The 20,171-nt window shown below is 55.2% G+C and overlaps 7 protein-coding genes and 1 non-coding gene across 8 annotated transcripts; 2 read left to right on the top strand and 6 right to left on the bottom strand.

Moving 5' to 3' along the window:
• Positions 1-11: 11 nt before the first annotated feature.
• Positions 12-6,233, bottom strand: ACRALDRAFT_2058287 (uncharacterized protein). Its single transcript, XM_071021836.1, has 8 exons — positions 5,476-6,233; positions 5,187-5,393; positions 4,785-5,127; positions 3,690-4,657; positions 2,509-3,608; positions 1,667-2,440; positions 1,317-1,564; positions 12-1,229 (listed from the first exon to the last, which is right to left on the bottom strand). The coding sequence occupies exons 1-8, from the start codon at positions 6,151-6,153 to the stop codon at positions 169-171; spliced, it is 5,379 nt and encodes a 1,792-aa protein (XP_070878154.1). The 5' UTR covers positions 6,154-6,233; the 3' UTR covers positions 12-168.
• A 465-nt stretch (positions 6,234-6,698) lies between these two features.
• On the bottom strand, positions 6,699-8,314 carry ACRALDRAFT_1062180 (uncharacterized protein). The gene has a single exon (XM_071016550.1). It carries the CDS (start codon positions 8,231-8,233, stop codon positions 6,962-6,964), a length of 1,272 nt encoding a protein of 423 aa, XP_070878153.1. The 5' UTR covers positions 8,234-8,314; the 3' UTR covers positions 6,699-6,961.
• Positions 8,315-10,071: 1,757 nt separating this feature from the next.
• Positions 10,072-11,517, bottom strand: ACRALDRAFT_2097851 (uncharacterized protein; the record flags this gene model as incomplete). The annotated part of the gene is made up of 1 exon (XM_071022853.1): positions 10,072-11,517. The coding sequence occupies one exon, from the start codon at positions 11,515-11,517 to the stop codon at positions 10,072-10,074; it is 1,446 nt and encodes a 481-aa protein (XP_070878152.1).
• A 783-nt stretch (positions 11,518-12,300) lies between these two features.
• ACRALDRAFT_t81 lies at positions 12,301-12,391 on the bottom strand. The gene has a single exon. It is a non-coding gene; the product is annotated as a tRNA-Pro (tRNA).
• On the top strand, positions 12,349-12,896 carry ACRALDRAFT_1062176 (uncharacterized protein). The gene has a single exon (XM_071016549.1). The coding sequence runs from the start codon at positions 12,666-12,668 to the stop codon at positions 12,840-12,842; it is 177 nt and encodes a 58-aa protein (XP_070878151.1). The 5' UTR covers positions 12,349-12,665; the 3' UTR covers positions 12,843-12,896.
• A 437-nt stretch (positions 12,897-13,333) lies between these two features.
• ACRALDRAFT_2090329 (uncharacterized protein) lies at positions 13,334-13,819 on the bottom strand (the record flags this gene model as incomplete). Its single annotated transcript, XM_071022567.1, has 1 exon — positions 13,334-13,819. A coding segment is annotated over one exon (486 nt), but the record flags the coding sequence as incomplete, so codon positions are not given.
• A 1,414-nt stretch (positions 13,820-15,233) lies between these two features.
• On the top strand, positions 15,234-16,317 carry ACRALDRAFT_208187 (uncharacterized protein; the record flags this gene model as incomplete). Its single annotated transcript, XM_071022410.1, has 6 exons — positions 15,234-15,304; positions 15,389-15,412; positions 15,454-15,527; positions 15,601-15,894; positions 15,924-16,082; positions 16,130-16,317. The coding sequence occupies 6 exons, from the start codon at positions 15,234-15,236 to the stop codon at positions 16,315-16,317; spliced, it is 810 nt and encodes a 269-aa protein (XP_070878149.1).
• An 834-nt stretch (positions 16,318-17,151) lies between these two features.
• ACRALDRAFT_1040914 (uncharacterized protein) lies at positions 17,152-19,454 on the bottom strand. Its single transcript, XM_071015203.1, has 3 exons — positions 19,180-19,454; positions 18,426-19,091; positions 17,152-18,368 (listed from the first exon to the last, which is right to left on the bottom strand). Exons 1-3 carry the CDS (start codon positions 19,240-19,242, stop codon positions 17,907-17,909), a joined length of 1,191 nt encoding a protein of 396 aa, XP_070878148.1. The 5' UTR covers positions 19,243-19,454; the 3' UTR covers positions 17,152-17,906.
• Between the last annotated feature and the right edge of the window lie 717 nt (positions 19,455-20,171).

The following is a 20,171-nucleotide window of genomic DNA, read 5'->3' as shown; positions in this document are numbered from 1 at the left end:
AAAAAAAAAAAAAAAAACCCTGATTTCCTACTTCATTCTCCCAAGTCACAACTAGACACACAGGGCATCGACAGGGCATGATGCTATTCAAAACCACTCCCTACAAGGCCATCCCCAAGGCCCCGTGGCCCAGCCAGATTAGATGCCATCTGCTCTTCCCACCATTTTTCAGGGCTTCCACGCCTCGGAAACCTTGCGATTCTGTTGCTGCACCGCAAAGTCGATATGATCCTTGTCCTCCTCCTCCTCCCCGTCATCTCCCCGTCTACGCTTCGCGCTGCGGTCACCGTTCGACCCGAATTGCTCGCTCAGTCGCTTCGCCACATCGTTGGCCTCGCCCAGCGACACCAGCCTCCGCTTGCCGGGGCGTTGCGCCACGTAGTCCGCCATCGCATCCCAGACGCGCTGCCACTGCTGCGCTCCTTGCTTTTTCGCCCCGGTCATACCCGGCAAACGTCCCTGCGCCTTCGCCGTGAGGAAGTCCCTAGGTGGGAAAGCCGCGAGACGAGACGGGCCGTGCTCCGTGTCGTATCCACTGTGACGCAAGGTCACTTCTTGCGGTTGACGAAACTTGGCCTGCGTGACCTGGCCACGGGCGACCTCGGCCGGCGTTCGGCCAGCGGCGTTCTCGCGGAACAGGAGCTTGGCGTCGTACTTGAGGATGCCCTCCACCATGTCGGAGTTTCCGGCCATCGCGGCAGAATGGAGAAGAGTCTGCCCAGCTCCGTTGAGCATTCCGAGTTCGGCCCCGCCAGAGTACCCCAGGAGAAGGTCGAGGACTTCAAACACCTCCCACTTGTTCACGTAGTCCGTATATGGGAATTCGTTGGCGGTTCTATACGGCGTACGGCTCTGCAAAATTCCCCACGAGTGGATAGGTGTGTTGCCCCCTTCGGAGAGCTTGTTCCGCTGCAAGAGAAGTTGGCTTCTCAGGCCCGGATCCAGCAAATCCAGCATGGGCTTGAGCAGATGGGCTTTGGGCAAGTGCTTCAGCGCCGCATGGATGACGTTGTCTCCCCCGGCGCTGCGCGCCGCCTGATCAGCACCACCCTCGATGAGTGTCTTGGCGAATTCGGTGCGGCCAAGGGAAAATGACACATGGAGAGGCGTCTCCCCGGCGCTTGACTTGTATTCAAGGGCGCTGGGGCAGGCCTGGATGAGGTATTTGATGAGCTTGTTCGTCCGCTCCTCCCGTGGTCCCAAGACGGCGCAATGGAGGATCAGTTCGTCTGCGTATTGTTAATGTCCGATGCGTGAGAAGAAAGCAAAGACGTGAAAAGAAAGAACAAAGGGCAAGGAAGAAAACGTCGACGTACTTTGAGCTCCCAACCATCTCGACACAGCTCGATCAAAGCCTCCCGGGGCTTGTCTCAGATGCTTCAGTCTCGGATCTTCCATTGCAGCTTCGGACTGGCCGAATTCCGCATAGCATCTTTGGGGGGCATCGCTCAAGAACCATTCCACCAATTCGATATGGCCATGCAGAGCGGCGTGAAGAAGCGGCGGAGTGCGAACGCCTGTCGATTGGACGACGACGTTGCGGCCGGCCGCGGCCCAGTCCTTCCTATAGTTTAGGTCCGTGTCAGTATCCAAGCCGTAAGAGAGAGAAAGAGAGTGTGTGAACAGAGAGCCAGGGAAGAAAAAGAATCCACTCAGGGACACATACCTTTTTTTACCATAAACCGTCAAGCCTTGATAGTACTTTGGCTTCTCCTTCAACTCAATGCCGCTCTTCTGGACCAGATGCCCAAGGGGAATTCCCGCGCCGACCTCCTTGATCATGTGGGAGAGCATGGTCAATCTGCCGTGCATGATTGCGCTTAGGAAATCGGCTTCCGGGAAGGAGAAGCATCGCCTTGCGTCTTCGTCATCCTCGTCGCCCGGCAGTCTCTGCTTGGAAAAATGCATAGCCATGTCCATCAGGCTTTCGAAACCGTCGCGATCGTCGTTCATGATGACAAATGAAAACAGGGTGGAAGAGCGGATTTCACCTCCTGTTTTGTTGAAGCATCGGGCATTCCTGAGCAAGACCTCCATGGGTTTCGTCGTTGACTTGACTTGCATGGACTTTTGGCCAATGTTGTCAATGGTAAACTTCTGGTCCACCGGCTCAGCCCGCAGCTCCATTCCGTCAGAGTCGTCAGAGCCCGATTCGGATCCGTTGCCGTCGCTGCAGCTGTAGTCATCTTCGTCGTCCATGCTCCCCCTACCCGGCCCATGTCGGGACTCTGCGTCGTCCGGGGAATACTGAAGCTTGACAATCTCCAGGATCGCCTTGGCCACGTCGCGATGACCCCTCAGGAACGCGAGAGAGAACGGACTGTTACCATTGTTGTCGGTGACGGCTATCTTGAGGGGCGCCTCCTCGCTATTTTCGCCCCAGGCCTGCGTTGTGAGTTCCGTGATCCTCTCGAGGTTGCCGGCCCAAGCGGCTTCGAACCTGCTCTCCTGGTTAGAACTATATCAATCCATCCCAGGATATCGGGACATGGGCGATAAGCCACTTACAAATCAATATAGGCAGCCTGACGGGCCTCGGTAACGTCCGTGACGTTCCAGAAGGAGATGTCTAGTCTGTACTGAGCGGGCTCTTCCGCCATGCCTCCTGTGTGTCCTCCGTATGAAGGCGGCTGGATGGGTTTGGAGTCGGGATGCAATTCGCGGAAGGTCTTGCCGCCTTTGTCCACGATGGCCTGCTCGAGCTCCTCCAGATCAGAAATAGCCTCCTGGATTGCGGCCTTCTTTTCGGGAATGCCTTCCGGATTGTTCACGGCATTCTCGTACATCTCGAACTGCCTCTGCTGTTCCTCCAGTTTCTCCTTCTTGATTCGAATATCCTCCGTGGCTGTCCAGTGTCGATATGTACCCTCTTCCAAGCCCTGCAGGTACTCGTCCATACCCCCCGGGGCTTTGGGCCTGTGAGTCCTGAGAACCTCTCCCGTGTACATTCGAAGATGTTCCAGGTGCGTCCGCACCATATCCAGGGCTGTCAGCCCCTGGATATCGCCTCTCCACGTACTACGGGTAAGAGCCGCGTTGGGGTCGGCGCCTCTCTTTAGCAGCATCATGGCAAGCTGGGGATCAGGGCAGGCCTGGAGAGCCACTATCAACGGCTGCCGGACATTTTCGGCGAACAACTTTTTGTTCGATTCGTAATCATTGAGCCGGCCTTTCATCTGCGAGAACTTGGCAGCCTTCAGCCAGGTATCAAAGCTGATTTCGGGGTTGGCACCAGCGTCCAGAAGCTTCAGCACCAGAGCTTTGTCGCAGTCCTCAATTGCTGTATGGATAGGGGCGACGAATTCGGAGCTCCAATACCGTTGTGAGCCTGTTACCAAGTGGTTGACGGCCGTCTTGACTCCCCTCTTGTCGTTTTCTATCAGCTTGTCGATCAATTCCAGGGATCCGTCCTGCACAAAACGGTGCAATGCAGTGCATCCATGGAGGTCTGCTTGCGAGCATGTCGCGCCGTTTTTCAGAAGCGCAGTCGCCATTGATTTCGCCTGTTCGGGAGGCAGGGTCAAGGCGAGGCTGAGAGTGAGGATAGCGCCGGTTGGGTTCTTCTCCGTGTCGAGGAATTTGACGGGAAGCAGGGCATCACTTCCATACTGGAAGGAGATTTAGCGCAAATCTTCAACAAGAATACAAAGCGATACCACAAAAGAAGACAACAAATGCCCGGTACTTACACTGCAAAGAAGATGGACAACATCTTCGTGACCTTCGGCAATGGCCAGATGAAGAGGGGAAGCCGGAATGTCCCAAGCAAGAACGTCGGTCGTATAAAAGTCGGGAGTATCGTCTGCATCTGCCTCGTCCACGTCGCCTTGCTGTTTCTCTTCGGCTTCTTTCTTGAGATTGACGAAAGATCCGGTCACAATAGAGTGGGCATCGACGTCAGTTTCTTCGCCGTCGATCAGCTCTCCGTCGGAGAGTGCAGAGTCATCGTCGTCTTTTTCAGGGTTGGCCACGGCCTGGCCGTCAGCGTCAGCGTCGGCACCGTCGTTCTCGCCAGAATCCTTCCGAGACATCTGTGCCTTGTCCGCCGCCGCTTCTCGCAGGGCCTTCCGTCGGATATCTTGCTTCTCCTCCTCTTCCGCCTCGTTGGCGATGCTCTTCTCCATCAGAATCTTCACCATCTCGACATTGCCACGCTCGGCGGCGAGATGGAGAGCGGTTGAGCCATCGGCAACCCGAGCTGTTAAGCGAGCCCCGTGGTCGACCAAGCAGCGGACGACATCCGGGGTGGAGCTGATGACGGCCAGATGTAGGGGCGTTCGGCCAGTATAATCGCGCGTGTTCGGGTTGGCGCCCTCCTGAGACAGCCAGTCAAGGACCTCGTCCACGTTTCCATCGACAATGCTCTGACACAAGCGAGCCGTGTTGCCGACGTAGGCCATGTCCGTCCAGTCGTCGGCTGTCAGGGGGTGGAATGAACCGATCTGCTGCCGACCGGGGTCGTCCGTCAAGAAGGATACCTTGCCAGAAACATACCTGCTGGCTTCCGTCTCGGCTATCTGAATCTCTTCGGGGGTGACAGGCACAGGACAGCTGCCGCAGCAGTCCTCAACGACATCTTCAACCCGGCCGAAGAAGGCCGGATGACGATGTAGGTAGACCTCCCTTCCCTTTGGTTGATTCCACTCGGCATTCAGCACTGAGATGGCTCAGTTAGCGACACCCGATTCAAGTACAGGGTTGAAATGGTATGGCAAATAAGAAGGATAAAAAAAAGAAAAAAAAAAGGCGGGGGGCGAGGGGGATAAGGAAAAAGGGGTATTTACAAAGATCTCGAGTATAGCAGAGCTTCTCAATCTTCTTGGCGTGAAATCTGGGGCCGTAGGGTACGGTGAAGGTATTGTAATTGGACACTTCTTGCTCTTCGACCCAGTCCGCCACCTCGTCCTCGTGGTCGTCCTTGATGTTGCCATAGAGGCGGTTTTGCCTAGAATTATATAACCGGGGACGCCCTCGCTCCTCACGGCGCTGGTTGAGGTACGTCTCTCGAATTTCGGGAGTGGGTAGCCGCTCTAGGACTAGGAGGCGTGCCAGACCCAGGGTCCTTTGGAAACTGCGTTCGAAAATCGTCGGGTCTATGCGGCTGCGGTCCAGCTCTGGCCAGTATATCTATAGGTCTCAAGTCAGCGGGCGAGCAGCGGCCAGAAACGGCATGTTGGGTGTCTTGCCTCGAACCCGCGGTGGCTATATTTGGAAAGGCGGTTCTCGTAGGAAGGGCTCCGACGGGTAAGATCGATATGGTTGACCTGGGTGATGTAGCTCCCCAGGGCTCTTGGCGTGACCCAGACTTGACTGCCATCGTACGCTGCGCCGGCTGCGTCGATATCGAAGCCGGTCAGGATCTCGTCGACGGATTTGTATACGCGAAGAACGATCTGTCATTTTTCAACGACCCCGTCAAAATCAACACTTGCGCCGTCGAGGGCCGATAAGAAGGGTAGCGGTCTGGGATCTTACCTGAACATGGCGAATGGGATACTGCGAGGCGATGGTAATGGCGTACTTGGTACGGACGACGGTAACTTCCGACAGGATAGCGTCGCGAACAGCCTGCTCGATCCGCTTGATCTTCTCGACGGCCTCGTCGTGGGTGAGGCCATAGAGGAAGAGGTCGACGTCGGAAGCAGGACAGAACTTCTCGTGGTAGTATTCACGCAACTTTCGCTTCGAAGCCTTGAACTCGGGAGGGACGGGCAGCAGGCAGTTGACGACGGACGAGCCAGCAGCGACGACGTTGTCCCAATCCATGTCGACAAGAGAGGACTCGGAGAAGATGCTGAGGTTGCTACGGAATTCCTGAAGCGATTGGACGACGGCAGGAGAGCCATTCACTCTGCGCTTGTCGTCGGGCAAAGGCATGATGTACCGGTCCTTCTCGGCCTGGGAGGCAGAAGCCGGATCCCTGGCGCGGGTGACAATCTTCTTGGTGTTTTCGTTGAAGAGGGGTAGCACATTGACATGGCCTTTGCCAAGGACGGGGTTCTTGGGGTCCTGGGCGAAGATGGAACGCAGCTCGTTCTCGTACTGACGGTAGGGTTTAATGATGTCGTCCACGGGCGTCTCGGGGCGGTCGGCAATGTAGTTGACCAGCTCCGGCAGAGGAGCCGGAAGGTCTTGAAGCTTGGGGGTTGCCATGGTCAAAGTAAAGATGTAGAGATGCAGTAGAATGACGAACTTGGCAAACAAACGGCATTGATGGATGTTCAAGACAGGGAGAATAAAGAAACGCTCCGCAAGGGAAGCTCTACGGGTAAACAGACGAGGAATGTGCAATGGGGAAGAGGAGACGAGGGGCTGGAGTCAGACCAGTCAATAATGGAGAAGCTGCCTTTATACCCATCCGTTCGAGCTTGACGATTAAGTGAGGTTGGCAAGCAGTAGCGGCGTCCTGCCTGGCCTCCCCCTCTTCCTCCTGTGTTTGGCGTCTGTCTGTGCTGCTGTGAAGCTCTGTCGCTTAGGTACAGTGGTGTAATATCGCCCAACCCCGATTTGGGTTGCATAAGCGGAGGCATTAGGACCTTGTCCTAGGGAGAACGCGGTAGAGACGCGCTAGCCAGGGCTGTGAGGGGGTCTTCTGAAATTCTGCCTAAAACCGACAGGGGTTAGCAGAGTCTGGTAACGCGAAGTCCAGTGACTTGACATTGTGGGTCCATTCTGCCTGGGGGGGTATGCTTAGGTAAGGTAACTCTGTAGTCCATAATGGGTGACCGACTGTATGTATGTGATTGTTGAGCTGAAAATACTGGGAAACGAAACGAAATGAAAGAAATGAAACGCATTGCGTAGGCAGTCTGGAAGCTAGTGACTCGGCATAGCCAAGAATCTGTGGTATCTGTTATACAGGTTATTATCTTCCATCTTTGTCTTGTTCCGTAACTGTCACGACCGGAATCTTGAACACGGGCACTCCCCACGAAAAGGAAAACACAAAACACCATCACACTCAAAATCGATCCCGCGCACTATCGCACTCCTCAATGAAACGGTAGATCCCCTCCAAGCCTTCAAAATCCTGCGAGCAGTGCGTCCCCGAGCTGGGCGTGCCCTCAGGGTCAGAAAGCCACGGATTTTCCGCAATATCCCCATCCGTAAAGCCGTCTTCGATAAAGGCGTCTTCGTATCCAGAGACAGACCGTAGGGAGGAGCCACTGGGGGACGTGATGGTCTTGTCGGCCGCTTCGCTATCGGGAGCGAACGGGAACTTCAGCGCCACGGAAACATCACCGCTCGCATCAAAGTCGGCATCTTGGCCGATGACACCACGCTGCAAGCCCACGTCTTCGCAAAGTCGTTCTGCGGTTTCAACGTCGACTCCTGGGAATCGCACTCGGAGGGTATTCGATTTCTCCAAAGTGATGGGCAAGTTGCCCAAGACAGCGAGGCGTCGGAGGTCGGCGAACGTAATCGCCAAGTCCTTCAGGGCCCGGCCAAAGTCCTCCGACAGGACGTCGAGGAAGCCTTCCTGGTTGAGGGTGGCGGCGGCCTCGTTGATCTCCGCAGGGGCCGAGGGGAACGGAAACGCAGCCGCGAGTGGGCTGAGAGCCGTGACGGTGGGGCTGAGCTGAAAGTCGACGTAGGACCCCGGGGCGAAGCGGGAGAGGCGGGCCATCTTACACCTGGCCTCGTGCTCGAGCGCCGAGACGGTCCTGTACCGCTTATCGCCGCGCTCGTTGAGCCCGTCGAAGCGGGCCTTCTTCCCCGACAGGAGGAAGGCGCGCATGGCGACGCCGACGTTGTGCACCACCTGGGCCGGCGCCGCGGGGGTGTGCGAGAAGTACCGCGCTCCACCGCCCATGCTGTACCCGCCCTGCGTGCGTGGGAGGGCGCCGCCCGTCAGGTTCGGCCGGAGTGTGCTGGCGAAAGGAGCGCGCCCAGTGCCCTGGGCGACGCGGCGGGCGGTGTTGGACGTGGGGAACTTGGTCCGGTCGAAACGTGGGGCGGAAGGGCCGGAACTGCCGGAGGAGATCCATCTCCGAACCACGTTGTGAGCGTTGCGGTAGGTCTGCGTGGAATACCACCGTCCAGAGCGCCTCTGGCGGAGAAAAGCGACAGGGTGAATCGGCTGTCCCTTGGAAGATGCATTCAGGACTTGGACAGGCTGTACCCTGACAGCGCCGGACGAGAGCTTGTTTCGTATCAGCTTCGATGCATTCGTGGCGGCTACGCGGATGAAGCGTAAGGCTACTGGAGCCCACGCACCACCGGAGGTAGCCATGTTGTAATTCTGATCTCTAGGCGAGGAACCTGAGATCGAGCAATGCCAAATAGGTTGAACCTGGGGAAGAAGGGGGGAGAGAAGGGGCGTCCAAGAAGCAGCATGTCATCGCCATCTTATCGGGTCCGATAAGAGGGGGTGTTTGCCACACCGTATCTTATCACCTTATCCGGCGGTCACACTGTGATCTCATCTGAGCCAATAAGAGAGGGTCTCGGCCACAGCCAGATCTCCATCTCTGCACAGCCACGAATCCATGTGGGGACTCTCGGTTAGCAAAGACTAACTCCTTTGGTACTAGTCTCATTGGGCCGTCGGCCTTGAAATAGTTCGCCGGTGGAAATTTTCCCAAGCTGGACTTGTCTTCCTACATACTCAAGAGCTTCGTCTCCAGCCAGCAACTGGCTCACGACTCTGATTCTGTCCATTGCGCAACATCAAACGCAGTGGACAGACACAATGGACTAGGTAAGCGTTGCTCTGCGTTTCTCTTTTCTTCCCACCTCTCTCATGATGACTATCACAACGAACAATCCAAAGCAGACTCAGCACATGGTGACAACCATTCTCTAGAATGTTTCCTGACTAGAGCCATCACCCTATTATTTTGAGTCTGGATTTGCACACCCGATACTAACGTTCGGAACGCAGTAGCAGGTCATTCGGTCACCCATTGACTGGTCCAGGTCGAATTTTCGTGTAATTTTCTTCAAAAGGTTAGTGGCAGGTTGCAGTGCATTTTCCCTACCGTTCCCCCTCTTTATGATGAACACTTCGACACCACAGGGATTCCTCATGCAGAATATATAATGTTGAATCCGGTGCAAAAGTTTCAGCCTTGTCTGATTCAGAGCTACCTTGCTTTTACCTTGCTCGCATTCTTTCAATTGAGGCTCTCAACTAACTCGATTGTTCAGGTAACCTATTCATCCATCTATACCCAAGGCGTCTTGCCTTCGTGCCGCATATGAGGAAGTCTTGAACGACAGGCGGACAGAATTGAGCCGAGTAGGGTCGTCCATTAGCAGCAGCGAGGACTTACAACCCTCGTGGTGGGCGGTTTCTACTCGGTCTCTTGTTGAAAACTCGTCAGCTGATTGTGGTGTTTTATCACATTGCCCACAACATGGTCTTGACAATGGTTTCCCAAAGACAGGAGACGCTAACCGTTGGGCAGGTAACCATTTTTGCGTCTTGTGTTTGCAGTATCCTTCAAAGGAAATGATGAACTATTCACACTGTTTGATCTGCCTCGCTACGGCGTTGCAGCGTCTGAAACAACTTCAACACCGTCTGACCTTATAGATGTATGTTCAACCTGGTCGGTCTTTGTCCTCGTGTGGTGAATATCAGTGCTAACTATTTCTGTTCAGTTACCCTATGTTTGATTGGACTTAGCTCTGCTCGAGACGTCGCTGACCAGCCATGATCCGCATCCTAGGTTCTATCATCTGTGATATTCAACTTGCTTTGACAAGGTAAGCAGCAGTCTTTTTCTTTCCTTCGGACCAGTGTCCTTCTCAAATGATGATCCACGTATATTAGCTCTAGCTGAGTTCAACGTGATGAAAAACTTGTTTCACCTTGGAGAACTGATTGAGAAAGTCGAGTCCTTTGGTCTGGTACCAAGATGTGTGTAAATTAATCGCATCGGCTAACTTGCTCGTCTCAGGAAATCCAAGAATATATGTGAAATGTAGTATATAGCATGAAATAAATCATTGCATAATTCGTGTTCAAAATCTTGTCCATGTCCGTCTGTCGTCATATAGTTTAGCTTTGTAGTTTCGCTTTGGGTCGTTCTGCCGTCCCTGCAGAACTGTGTCCCCAGTTCAGTCTTATTTCTTCGCCTGCAGCCGCGCGTTCCAGCCGACAATGCAGCGGATCAAATCCCAGTCGCCATGGGCGCCGACCCAGTCGGTCACAACGATGCCGGTGCAAGCATCGCCAACCTTCAACTTCTTGGGCCCCTTGCCGTCCTCGCCGTGGCGCATGCACAGGTACTCGATGACGGCCGGGTTGACCTTGGCGGCGATGCGCTCCGGCCAGCAGGTCGCGTTGAAAAAGTTGGAGGCGCTGAGGAAGTTGACGAAAAAGGGCGGCGGCTTCACCTTGTTGTTATTCTTCTTGTCGCCCGCGTCGGCGTCGGGGGTGTTGCGGAAGAGCTGCTCGGCGGCGCGCTCGAGCTGGGCGTGCGAGTAGCCAATCTTGCGCTCAATGTTGGTGCTCTGGTCAATCTCGTAAAAGTCCTGGACGCGCACGAGGCCGCCGCCGCACTTGCCGTCGTCGCAGTTGTCGGGCCAGTGGGCGGCGTCGATGCCGAAGCCCTTGCCGCCGTTTTCCGACTTGCGCACCGAGTCGGCGACGTTGAAGCGGCGCAGCAGGACAATCTTGCCGCGGACCTCGCCCAGGGTGGGGATGTGGCCGCGCGTCCACCAGCGCTTGGCGTCGGCGCCGTCGTTGCCCCGGATGAAGCGGTCGCGGAGGTAGCGGGACATGTCCTGGTCGGAGGCCTTGCCGGTGCCTTCGCGCTTGAGGGACATGACGATGGTTTCCGAAGGGTTGCGGTCCAGGAAGGCGTAGACCTCGGAGAGCAGGTCGCCGAACCACTTGGTCCCCGTGAGGGAGACGGGGAAGGCCGAGTGCACGAGGGCGAGGTTGTCGTTGTCGGGGGTGGCGGAGACGCGGATGTCGAGGAAGCGCACGCCGTTTTCGAGCTGCTCCGACACGCCGACGGCCTGGCAGCGCACCGAGGGGAGGGCGGTGTAGCAGGCGGGCGAGTTGTGCGTGCCGGGGATGGAGAGGAGGGAGAGCGGGTATTCGTCTCGGACCTCCTTCATCCAGGCATGGAGGTTGGACGAAGACATGATGGCCAGAAAGTCATGCCGCGCGATGTACACTGCGGTGAGCTCGCGCTTGTCGCCCTCGGACAGACGCTCCATGACGGTGGAGGTGTCGGTGGCGGTAGGTACATCGACCTGGTAGCGTTTACCCTCGCATTCGAAGTAGAAGCGGAGGACATCTTTGCCCTGCTCGGGAGGAGAGAATTCGGTGACTTTGGCGGAGAAGGAGCCAATCTCGACATGGACGTCCTTGAACGAACGGGCTTCTCCATCGGCATGGGTTTCGCTAGTGGTGAAGTTGGTGGCGTTGATGAAGGAGGTGATGGTGCCAATGGTGTTGGTGAAGACGCTGCCTGTCCTGACGACCTTGCTGTCGTAGCGCTCCGCCCGCTTAAGGATGAGCGGGAGGTGGGTGAGGTTGCGCACCGTAACCTTGGACATGTCGAACAGATCGGTGTAGCACGGCAGACGGGACGGGATAAATGATTGAGGGGTAAAATCGAGGCGCAGGGCGCGAGTTCCGTCGGACTGCGTTTTTTCCGTCGTACAAATAAATTACAGATTACAGAATGCTGGATTAAGGCGCTTTGTTGTGGAAGGGAATTGCCTTGAGAGAATTGACGCCTCGGCGAAATCGACGAGAAGGTCGAAAAAGGGGGCTGTGGGCGTGCAAGGGAGCTCCGAGCTAATGTACGATAGATAGCCAGCCAAGCGACAGTGGGCTTTTTTCCGCTTTTTTTACTGATTAGCCTTACACTGTAATTGCTGAGTAGATGGCAGAGTGGTCCACGCTTGAGGGCTAGTGGGAGGGAGATGAGTCGGGAAGACGGTTTCTCGACGACGCGCGTTCGTCATGATTGGAAGATCCTTTTAGAAGCTGGTTAAATTCACCTAGCGCTCTGCTGAGGAGCCGGATTCGAACCATGTGCCATTGGCGTGTTTGTATGGTCCCTTTCTTGCCTGCATGTTCCAGCTCCGAAGCTGAGGCTGAGCGCGAGGGGGACCAGGAAGAAGTGGAAATGAAGTGACTGCGCATCATGGTATCGCCGACACAATGTTAGGGCTCCAGGGCACGTGCAGGTGGGGTACGTAAGTGGAGGACTGGATTACGTCAGCCGATGGAAAAGGAACACAACTTGCAACTTGTCACGTTGTCTCCAAAGGGAAAATACCTAAAAAAAGAGAAAAAAAAAGACCATCATGGAAAACACCAAAAAAAGATTGGGCGCCATCCGGGGATTGAACCCGGGACCTCTCGCAAGCGATGCTTTTGGTGTTACCCTAAGCGAGAATCATACCACTAGACCAACGGCGCTTTGAAACCCTGATTGTTACCAGGGGCTGGTCGATGGAAGATTGTTGCGAGAATGCCCTCTTGTAGGCATGAATACATCTCCGGAGGCTCAATGTCCGAGCAGGCGTGGGGCGGTCGAAGGGCTTGGCTGTGTCTGTGGCGGGCCGCGGGATTTGGACTCGGACTCTATCCTCCAGCTGGCCGGGCCTTGTGGGCTTGGGATGACTCGAACTAGACGAGACGGGGCGGGGATTCGACGAATTCAACGTCTCAAGGGGTCTCCGACACAGTCACAATGGTTGACATTACCTCTCACGACGACCCAAGAAGGGGCAAAGGGGCAAAGGGGCCTCAAACATGTCTTTACCAAGGAATCTCGAGGCTGCCAGACCGGGCTCTTCTCATCAAATACGTCGTCAACAACATCTATCATGAATCCATTCCTCCAGCTAACAAAATCTCCGGAATGTAAAGAGGCAGAAACAGACAACCACTCGCGCCAAGGTTTTGCGTCTCCGTCTCTTCGTTGACATGACATGACATGACATATGACACATGGCATGGGCCATGGCTAACACCTTTTCCCCAACCTGAACCCGCCATGGGTCAAACAAGACATACGCCAGTAGAAGAACGAAGAATAGTCCCGACATGATGGCCATGATGATGGTCTTTCAGTGAGACCACAGGTAAATACAAGATCAAATGGGACGGTCCTATCTGACGCATAAATGTATGGTAAATGTTGAATATATGGCAGAAAAAAAGGCACGGACACAAGAGTATGCCCGTACCATATCACGACTCGGAGCTTCGCGACCTCTTGGCCGCCGGGAGGTCAGCGGCCGCCTCCACCTCGGCCAAGCTGCGGCGTCTAGCCGGCGTCGCATTACCGCTGGAGCTACCACCACCGGCAGAAGGGGCAGCAGTGCCATAGGGACCACCGCCGAACCGCTGCTGGTGCTGGCGGGCCTGTGCGGCGACGCGGCTACGGAGCACGTCGGCAATGATGGCCTCGGTACCGATAATGTTGGACGAGCCTTCGACGGTGATGCCGGCGTCGACCTCGATCTTGACGGGCCGGGGCCGGCCGTCCTGGTCGATCATGGGGATCCCGCCTTCCATGACGGTGCTGCTCTTGAAGGCCCGGACGATGGCGTCGGCGGTGGCGCCGGCCTGCTCGCTCGGGGAGCACGGCAGGGCGATGAGGTTGTTGTCGCGCGAGACGTTGACGCGGGTCGAGATGCGCAGGTTGATGGGCGACAGCTCCTCCAGCGGGTCCTCGTCCGGGTCGGGCGAGGCGCCGCGCAGGACGGCCGACGGCGGGACCGGCACCGAGAGGATGCGGTGGCCCAGGTGGCGGAGGTTGGCGCTGGGGTTGTTTAGCAGCACGGCGGCCAGGTTCTCCTGCAGCCGGGTGCGGATGGGCGGCGTGTAGGCTGGCGGGGGGTCTTGGCCGTCACGCTCGGTGCCCTCCTTGGGCGCCTCGTCGATGGGCTGAAGGCCTCGGTTTGCCGCCATGGTGCTTTGGGGTTGGCCGAGCTGGCTGGGTTGGCTGGGTTGGATTGGAGTTTGAGTCTGGGGCTGGGGTTGTAATGGTGATTGCTGGCAGTGTTGTTCGTGCTGCGCTTGGGCGTCCATGGTGGTGAAAGAGGTTGGGGAGCGGCGTCGCCTCTCGAGACAAGGAGTCGCAGACATGGTCGATGCCTTGGACGCTCTTCCACTCGAGGACTGGGGGTCTGGGTCTGTCGTGGAGTAGATTCTGCCTGGGAGATTGGCTGCCTCGCTGACTGGAAAACTGGATGCCAACGGAAACCTTCATGCAACAGGCAGCAGTTGGGATGGGGTTGCCTCGGATCGAGATATGAACTTTGAACTCGGGTGGTCTACGGATGGTGTACAGGGTGAGGACAGTTGTAGAGTGGTATAAGTGGTATAGAGTTGATATGGACTTCAGTGGTGATAGTGGGATGAATAGGAACGAGACCAGAGGCGAGAGGGGAACGGGGAAGGAAATAAGTGTGAGGCAGTTGGGAAGTTCTTGCTGTTGACAACACGGGTGAGAGGCCGTGGAGGAAGTCTTATTATATAAACTAGGCCGGCCGGCGGGCCAAGCACGAAGTAACCTCAATACCTACATTACAATGTCGAAGCTGAAGTACCCCATGCCCTCTGGCCATGTACCATTGTACGTACCTCCGAACCGAGACGAGAGACTAGCACCGGCAGACGCCGCGGCAGGATCAAGAAATCTTCAGCGTGTCAAACCCCTGGGAGACGAAAATCGAATTCCCACCCCCGTCCCATTGACTTGCCGTCCCGTTTCGCACCCCATCCCCCGTCCCAGTGACATTTGCACACGTCATGCTGTCGCCGTCCGGCGCTACTGCACCCACCCAGTCGGCCCATCTGCGTCCAACTGGGGGAGGTTTGTGATGAAACTGCATCAAGATATTAAACTCTGCGGGTTCCTTGGATTTTGCATTGGTCTTTTTCTATTCTACTTCGATCCAATGATTTCACAATAGGAGTGACACCCTGGTAACCCATTCATCCACCAGCCCCATTCATCCGTCCCTGAAGATCTACCAGGTAGATTGCATGGCTGACCCGGCAAACGACACTTATTCATTAGCCTCGAATGGCTAGATCTACAGTGGATTTTTTTTTTCTTTTCTTTTCCTTTTCCTTTTTTTACCCTTCACTCGGGAGGAAGCTGAAATTTTCTTTATTCATGCAAGTGTCCGTTGACATTGTCCCGCCGGGCCTTGTATATGGGCCATCCGAATGTTCTTTTGACCGCCCATATTCCCTGAATAGACTGAGTAGGTGGGTACCACTGCTAATTTAGTGACAAGAATGAATGTATAATGGCACGATGACCGACTGCCGGACCGGTGGTGACCATCTCGCCAATGTGCCGTCCAACACATCGTGCGATTCTTCAAGAGGTACCAAGTAAGCTCCACACTGATGAAAGCCTCCCGGAAGAAAATAAAAACAGACGTTCCATTGAAGCGATAAACAGATTGTGCTCTACGGGTGGAGCGTATAAGACAGTAAACTGTTTACATGGCGGAGAGTAAAACTTCCCTTGATTTGCGCATATCATCTTCGATCCTCAATCTTCAGTCCAGTCCCCTCTCGTCTATAGCCAGTCCACTCTACTCGGCCGATAACGGATCCCTCACTACTGCAGCGCACCTTACTACTGCAGCGCACCAACTCAGACGAGCCACAACCGTTCATCGCCATCGTCATTCCGTCATCGGACAAGAAAATGTCGAGAAACTGTTGTCTGCCTGCTTCTGTTTCTGCTCTGCGTTCCCCCTGTTGTTGCTGTGGGTCGCGACTTGCTATTGTTGTCGACGTGCAGTGGAGCCCGGATCTATTGTCTCCCGAAAACGGCCTAGTGCCCGACAACGACCCGTCCACTCTGACCCGCTTCCTGGGGGGTCCGAGTGGCAGGCCGGACGCGGGTCCCAAGCCCCCGGTGTCTCACGTATTGGAATTTCGGAGCCCTTGTACGTTGTACGAAGTACGTGACCCCCAGGTCTTTCGGAGCAAGATCTGAGGCCGTCACTCCTTCTCCCAGGAAAGGATAAAAACTTGTGTCTTCATCTCCAGCTAGCAAGCCATCACACCCTCTCCCCCGGGTCGTCCCACCGCCAGCTGGCACACCTCTACCACCACACGCGACCGGCGATATTTCGTGAACGCAATACACTACAAATTCGCTCTTGTCGCGTGAATTCTCAGCACATCGCCGTGAAAGGCTCATGTACTTCCTTCTGTACTGCTCTGAAGCATTGAGCCTTCTCTCAGAGACAGTCCTGGCAGGTTGGTCCGACGGGACAGGCCACATGAACATTCCACTGGACGGCCCATCGGAGCGGGCTTTGTTGTCTTTCAAGACATTTTCTCATTTCCCCGATCCCATTCTATGAACTGGTCATTCTGACACTCGGCCCCTCTGATAATAGCACCAAGGCCCCCTTTGCCGCCTATTGTTCTTTCCATCGGGAACGTCTGCTGATGCGAGGATCCTCCGCACGCTTTCCATCCAGGTTTGGATAGTGAGCTGTGTGACGTCGGTTCGCCTGCTCGGTCATCCACTGCGACCGAGTACCATCTTAGTTCGAGCATACGTGCCATGCCAGACTACCCAGAACTAGGAACTTCACATGGTACCTAGCTGTAAGGTCGACACGAGCGTCTCCTCTGAGGTGACAATGTGCCCCCCTTCCTGAAAACAAACCACCTCGCGATACCCAAACCAGCGGGTCTCCATCTTCCAAAGCCGTCTCTCCAAGCTTTCCCCGTTTCCACGAGACGAGTAACGTCAGAGCCGTGTATGTATCATGGCGGGGAGTTTCCGCGCCGTTCTCGTCGACAGGGACGGACGGTGGACCATTACTCCCGAAGCTTGCAGCATCGTCTAACAGACTAGTGCGGTGTAACCCACCATGTCCTTCGCCTTCTCGGCCGATACATCGACTCGTCGACAGCAGAAGTTAGGCGAGGAGATCGGCATCCGAAAAGGTAGTGTAAATGCAGTCAACTTGAGTGGGCTGGCCGGAACAATGGCACTGTCGCACCCAGGAAATGAGATGAGACTCGAAGGCTCTCGTGCGGACATATTCGTATTGTGTTCCCATTCTTTTATCCTGCCTTTGTAAGTCCCGGCCCAGGAGGGTCGCGTCCATTGCTTTCCCCGGTTCAAGCGCAGTAGGGTGTACGTGTCGGCCCGGACTCGCAGCACAGCGGAGGGGATGATGCGTTGACGATGACGATTCGGATTAACCATGTGAATGGGAGAATACAACGTAGTCAGACAAAAACGGACGACATACTAGAGGTTGGTACGGAGAACCGAATCAAAGTCCGACCCTCTGCCGCAACCGGTCAAACTGGCACCGTAGCCGGAACACTAAAAGACGCGGACACCACCAAGTATTCAGAGACCTTCTATTAGCAAAGGAAGTAACTGCCTATGGCCATCTGCCACTGTTCCTTCCGTAACGGCCGAGTTCCTGACTGAAAAAGATCGGCCGGATAACCAGGAAAGAAAAGACCGTTGAAGTTCTTTTGTTTCCCCGTCAACGCCGAATCGTACATGCCTCCTGTGTATTGTCCCTCTCGGACAATACGTATGGGTATAATGCTGAATGCATTGCTCGGTCTTACTGAAAATGCAGGAATCGCTCCGTTATATGTCTTTGTTGAAAGACGCCGCCACTCCGAAAATGTCCAATAGAATTTTCCTCCCAGAAAGGGGTTTCTTTTCTTTTTGCCTCGCCGCTCGTTGCAAAAAAGAAAAGGAGAAGAAAAAAATAACAACCAAAAGTCATATGTCCCTGCCCATCACTTTACCCGTTAAAAGGCCGAAACGGGGGATTCGTTGAGAACCATACGCCGAATGTGATAACCTGCCCAAGTCGTCTTAAAAAAACAAAGATGAGATCGTCTATTCATAGCGGAAAAAACGGAGAGCTTGTTGAACGCTCCCCGATGAAGCCTGGGCGGAAAACCCCCCTTAGAAGGTCAGAGGCTTGGGCTTCTCCCAGGCGAAGTCCTGGTTGGTGCCAAAGTGGCCGTTCTTGGCCGTCTGGAGGTAGATGGGACGGTCCAGGTTGAGCTCGCGGACGATGACACCGGGCCTGAGGTCAAAGTTCTTGTGGATGATCTCGACGAGCTCATCCGAGGTCTTCTCCGAGGTGCCGTAGGTGTCGACGTAGATGGAGAGGGGCTCGGCAACACCAATGGCGTACGAGAGCTGGACGAGAGCACGGCGGGCCAGGCCGGCGGCAATGAGGGACTTGGCGACCCAGCGGGCAAGGTAAGCGGCCGAGCGGTCGACCTTGGAGAAGTCCTTGCCCGAGAAGGCACCACCACCGTGAGCACCCCAGCCACCGTAGGTGTCGACAATGATCTTGCGTCCGGTCAGACCGGCGTCACCCTGAGGGCCACCAATGACGAAGAGGCCGGAAGGTTGGATCTGTTAAATGTTAGAATATTCCACTTTGTTCTGGCGAATGAACGGGGGCGAACATACGTGGTAGATGGTATCATCGTCGAGGTACTTGGCGGGGATGACCTTCTTGATGATCTTCTCCTTGATCTCCTTGCGCAGCTCCTCGGTGGTAATGTCCGGGCTGTGCTGGGCGGAGACGACGACAGTGTGCACGCGCTGGGGAACGACGGCACCGTTGTCGTGCTTGTACTCAATGGTAACCTGGGTCTTGGTGTCGGGGCGCAGCCAAGGCAGAGAACCATCGCGGCGGGCAGCAGCCATGGCGGCGTTGAGCTGGTGGGACAGGAGCAAGCTCAGGGGGAAGAGCTCGGGAGTCTCATCAGTGGCATAGCCGAACATGATACCCTGGTCACCAGCGCCGAGCTGCTCGAGGGCCTTGTCGTAGTGAAGACCCTGGGCAATATCGGGCGACTGCTCCTCAATGGCGACAAGGAGGTTGAGGGTCTTGTAGTCGAAACCCTTGGAGGAATCGTCATAGCCGATGCCCTTGATGGCATCACGGACAACCTTTTGGTAGTCGACCTTGGCCTTGGTAGAAATCTCGCCAAAGATCATGATCATGCCGGTCTTGGTAGCCGTCTCGCAAGCGACCTTGGAGAGGGGATCCTGAGCAAGGCAGGCATCGAGGACAGCGTCGGAAACCTGGTCGGCGATCTTGTCGGGGTGACCCTCACCGACAGACTCGGACTATGGAAAGAGGTTAGTTTGCGTTCCACTCTCTGCCGTAGCACACGCAGAGCCTCGTTGGGTAACATAGACACGGGGAGAACCTTACGGTGAACAGGAAGGTACCCTCCCTGTGCTTGGGGATACCATTGGAACCGTTGGGGGCCGACATTTTGAGATATTTGGTTCGGAGAGGGGAGGTGGAAAAGACGCGCAGAGAGGGGAATGAAGGTGCGCAAGACGTGAAGATGTGTCGAAGGAGGGAGGAGGAGGTATTAAGTGTATGGACACGTGTAGAAATTTGCGGCGGAGGGTGTAGGATGAGAGATATGAGAAGGAGGGGGCAGAAAGGGGATGTTTGGGAATTTTAAAGGCGGTTGGGAGGGGCACCGGTTGAAGAGGTATAAACAGTGACTGGGGAGAAAATCCTCGATACTTTAGTGACAGGGACCGATGGAGGGGTAAAGGTACATGCCCTGAGGTCCGGTCACCGGAACTCTGTTAGGGAGGACCACATATATGGGAGACATATGGTGATAAAATGGCCTGAATCGCTGTATTTCTTAACAGAACCCCTCCTTTTTCTGGGTCCCTAGAGTCTACTGACGACCCACTGCAGAAAAAAAATTGCGCCATTGGCCAAAAGGTACCCGAGTTCTGAGGGTGTGCTCTGTAGGTAGGTATCTTATCTCACCGCCTTCCCCACGTGTAGGTACGTACCCAGATACCTAGGTACATAGATACAACGTACTTCGGACTGAATAAATCACCAGCCTTGATAGGCCAAACATTAGGAGGCTGGGTGCGGGGCGTCAGCTTATCAAGACCTGTCCGGCGATGTACGAGGGGCAGCTTTTTTTTTTCCTTTTTCCCCCCATGTAATTACTTACCTGCCTGTCGTTCCAGCAGCCAAACAGCCATCAACAGCTGTTCAATCAACGTAAGGTTGCGAGACATTTCCTCCTCAGTCAAGGCGCCTTGGTATTGATTATATTTCACTATACTAGAACATATCGTCGGGTTTCTTCGTCGTGCATCGAATCGTCTCGTCCCTCATACCAAACAAAACATATTTATTGTCCCATAATACTACCCATGCCA

This window comes from Sodiomyces alcalophilus (genome assembly GCF_042370955.1).
Source record: "Sodiomyces alcalophilus JCM 7366 unplaced genomic scaffold ACRALscaffold_2, whole genome shotgun sequence".
In the NCBI taxonomy this organism is placed as follows: Eukaryota; Fungi; Ascomycota; class Sordariomycetes; order Glomerellales; family Plectosphaerellaceae; genus Sodiomyces; species Sodiomyces alcalophilus.
The sequence above is the reverse complement of the archived record's forward strand: the minus strand, read 5'-3'. Positions and strand labels throughout refer to the sequence as shown.

Excerpts from the sequence above, each read along its gene's own strand:
- ACRALDRAFT_2058287 (XM_071021836.1), bottom strand. The coding sequence starts at position 6,153 with ATGGCAACCCCCAAGCTTCAAGACCTTCCGGCTCCTCTGCCGGAGCTG. Across the intron at positions 5,128-5,186 it reads ATAGCCACCGCGGGTTCGAG|ATATACTGGCCAGAGCTGGA; the intron begins GCAAGACACCCA and ends TGAGACCTATAG. Across the intron at positions 4,658-4,784 it reads CTGCTATACTCGAGATCTTT|TGCTGAATGCCGAGTGGAAT; the intron begins GTAAATACCCCT and ends GAGCCATCTCAG.
- ACRALDRAFT_1062180 (XM_071016550.1), bottom strand. The coding sequence starts at position 8,233 with ATGGCTACCTCCGGTGGTGCGTGGGCTCCAGTAGCCTTACGCTTCATC.
- ACRALDRAFT_1040914 (XM_071015203.1), bottom strand. The coding sequence starts at position 19,242 with ATGTCGGCCCCCAACGGTTCCAATGGTATCCCCAAGCACAGGGAGGGT. Across the intron at positions 19,092-19,179 it reads AGGGTACCTTCCTGTTCACC|TCCGAGTCTGTCGGTGAGGG; the intron begins GTAAGGTTCTCC and ends CTCTTTCCATAG. Across the intron at positions 18,369-18,425 it reads ACGATGATACCATCTACCAC|ATCCAACCTTCCGGCCTCTT; the intron begins GTATGTTCGCCC and ends AACATTTAACAG.
- ACRALDRAFT_1062176 (XM_071016549.1), top strand. The coding sequence starts at position 12,666 with ATGGTTGACATTACCTCTCACGACGACCCAAGAAGGGGCAAAGGGGCA.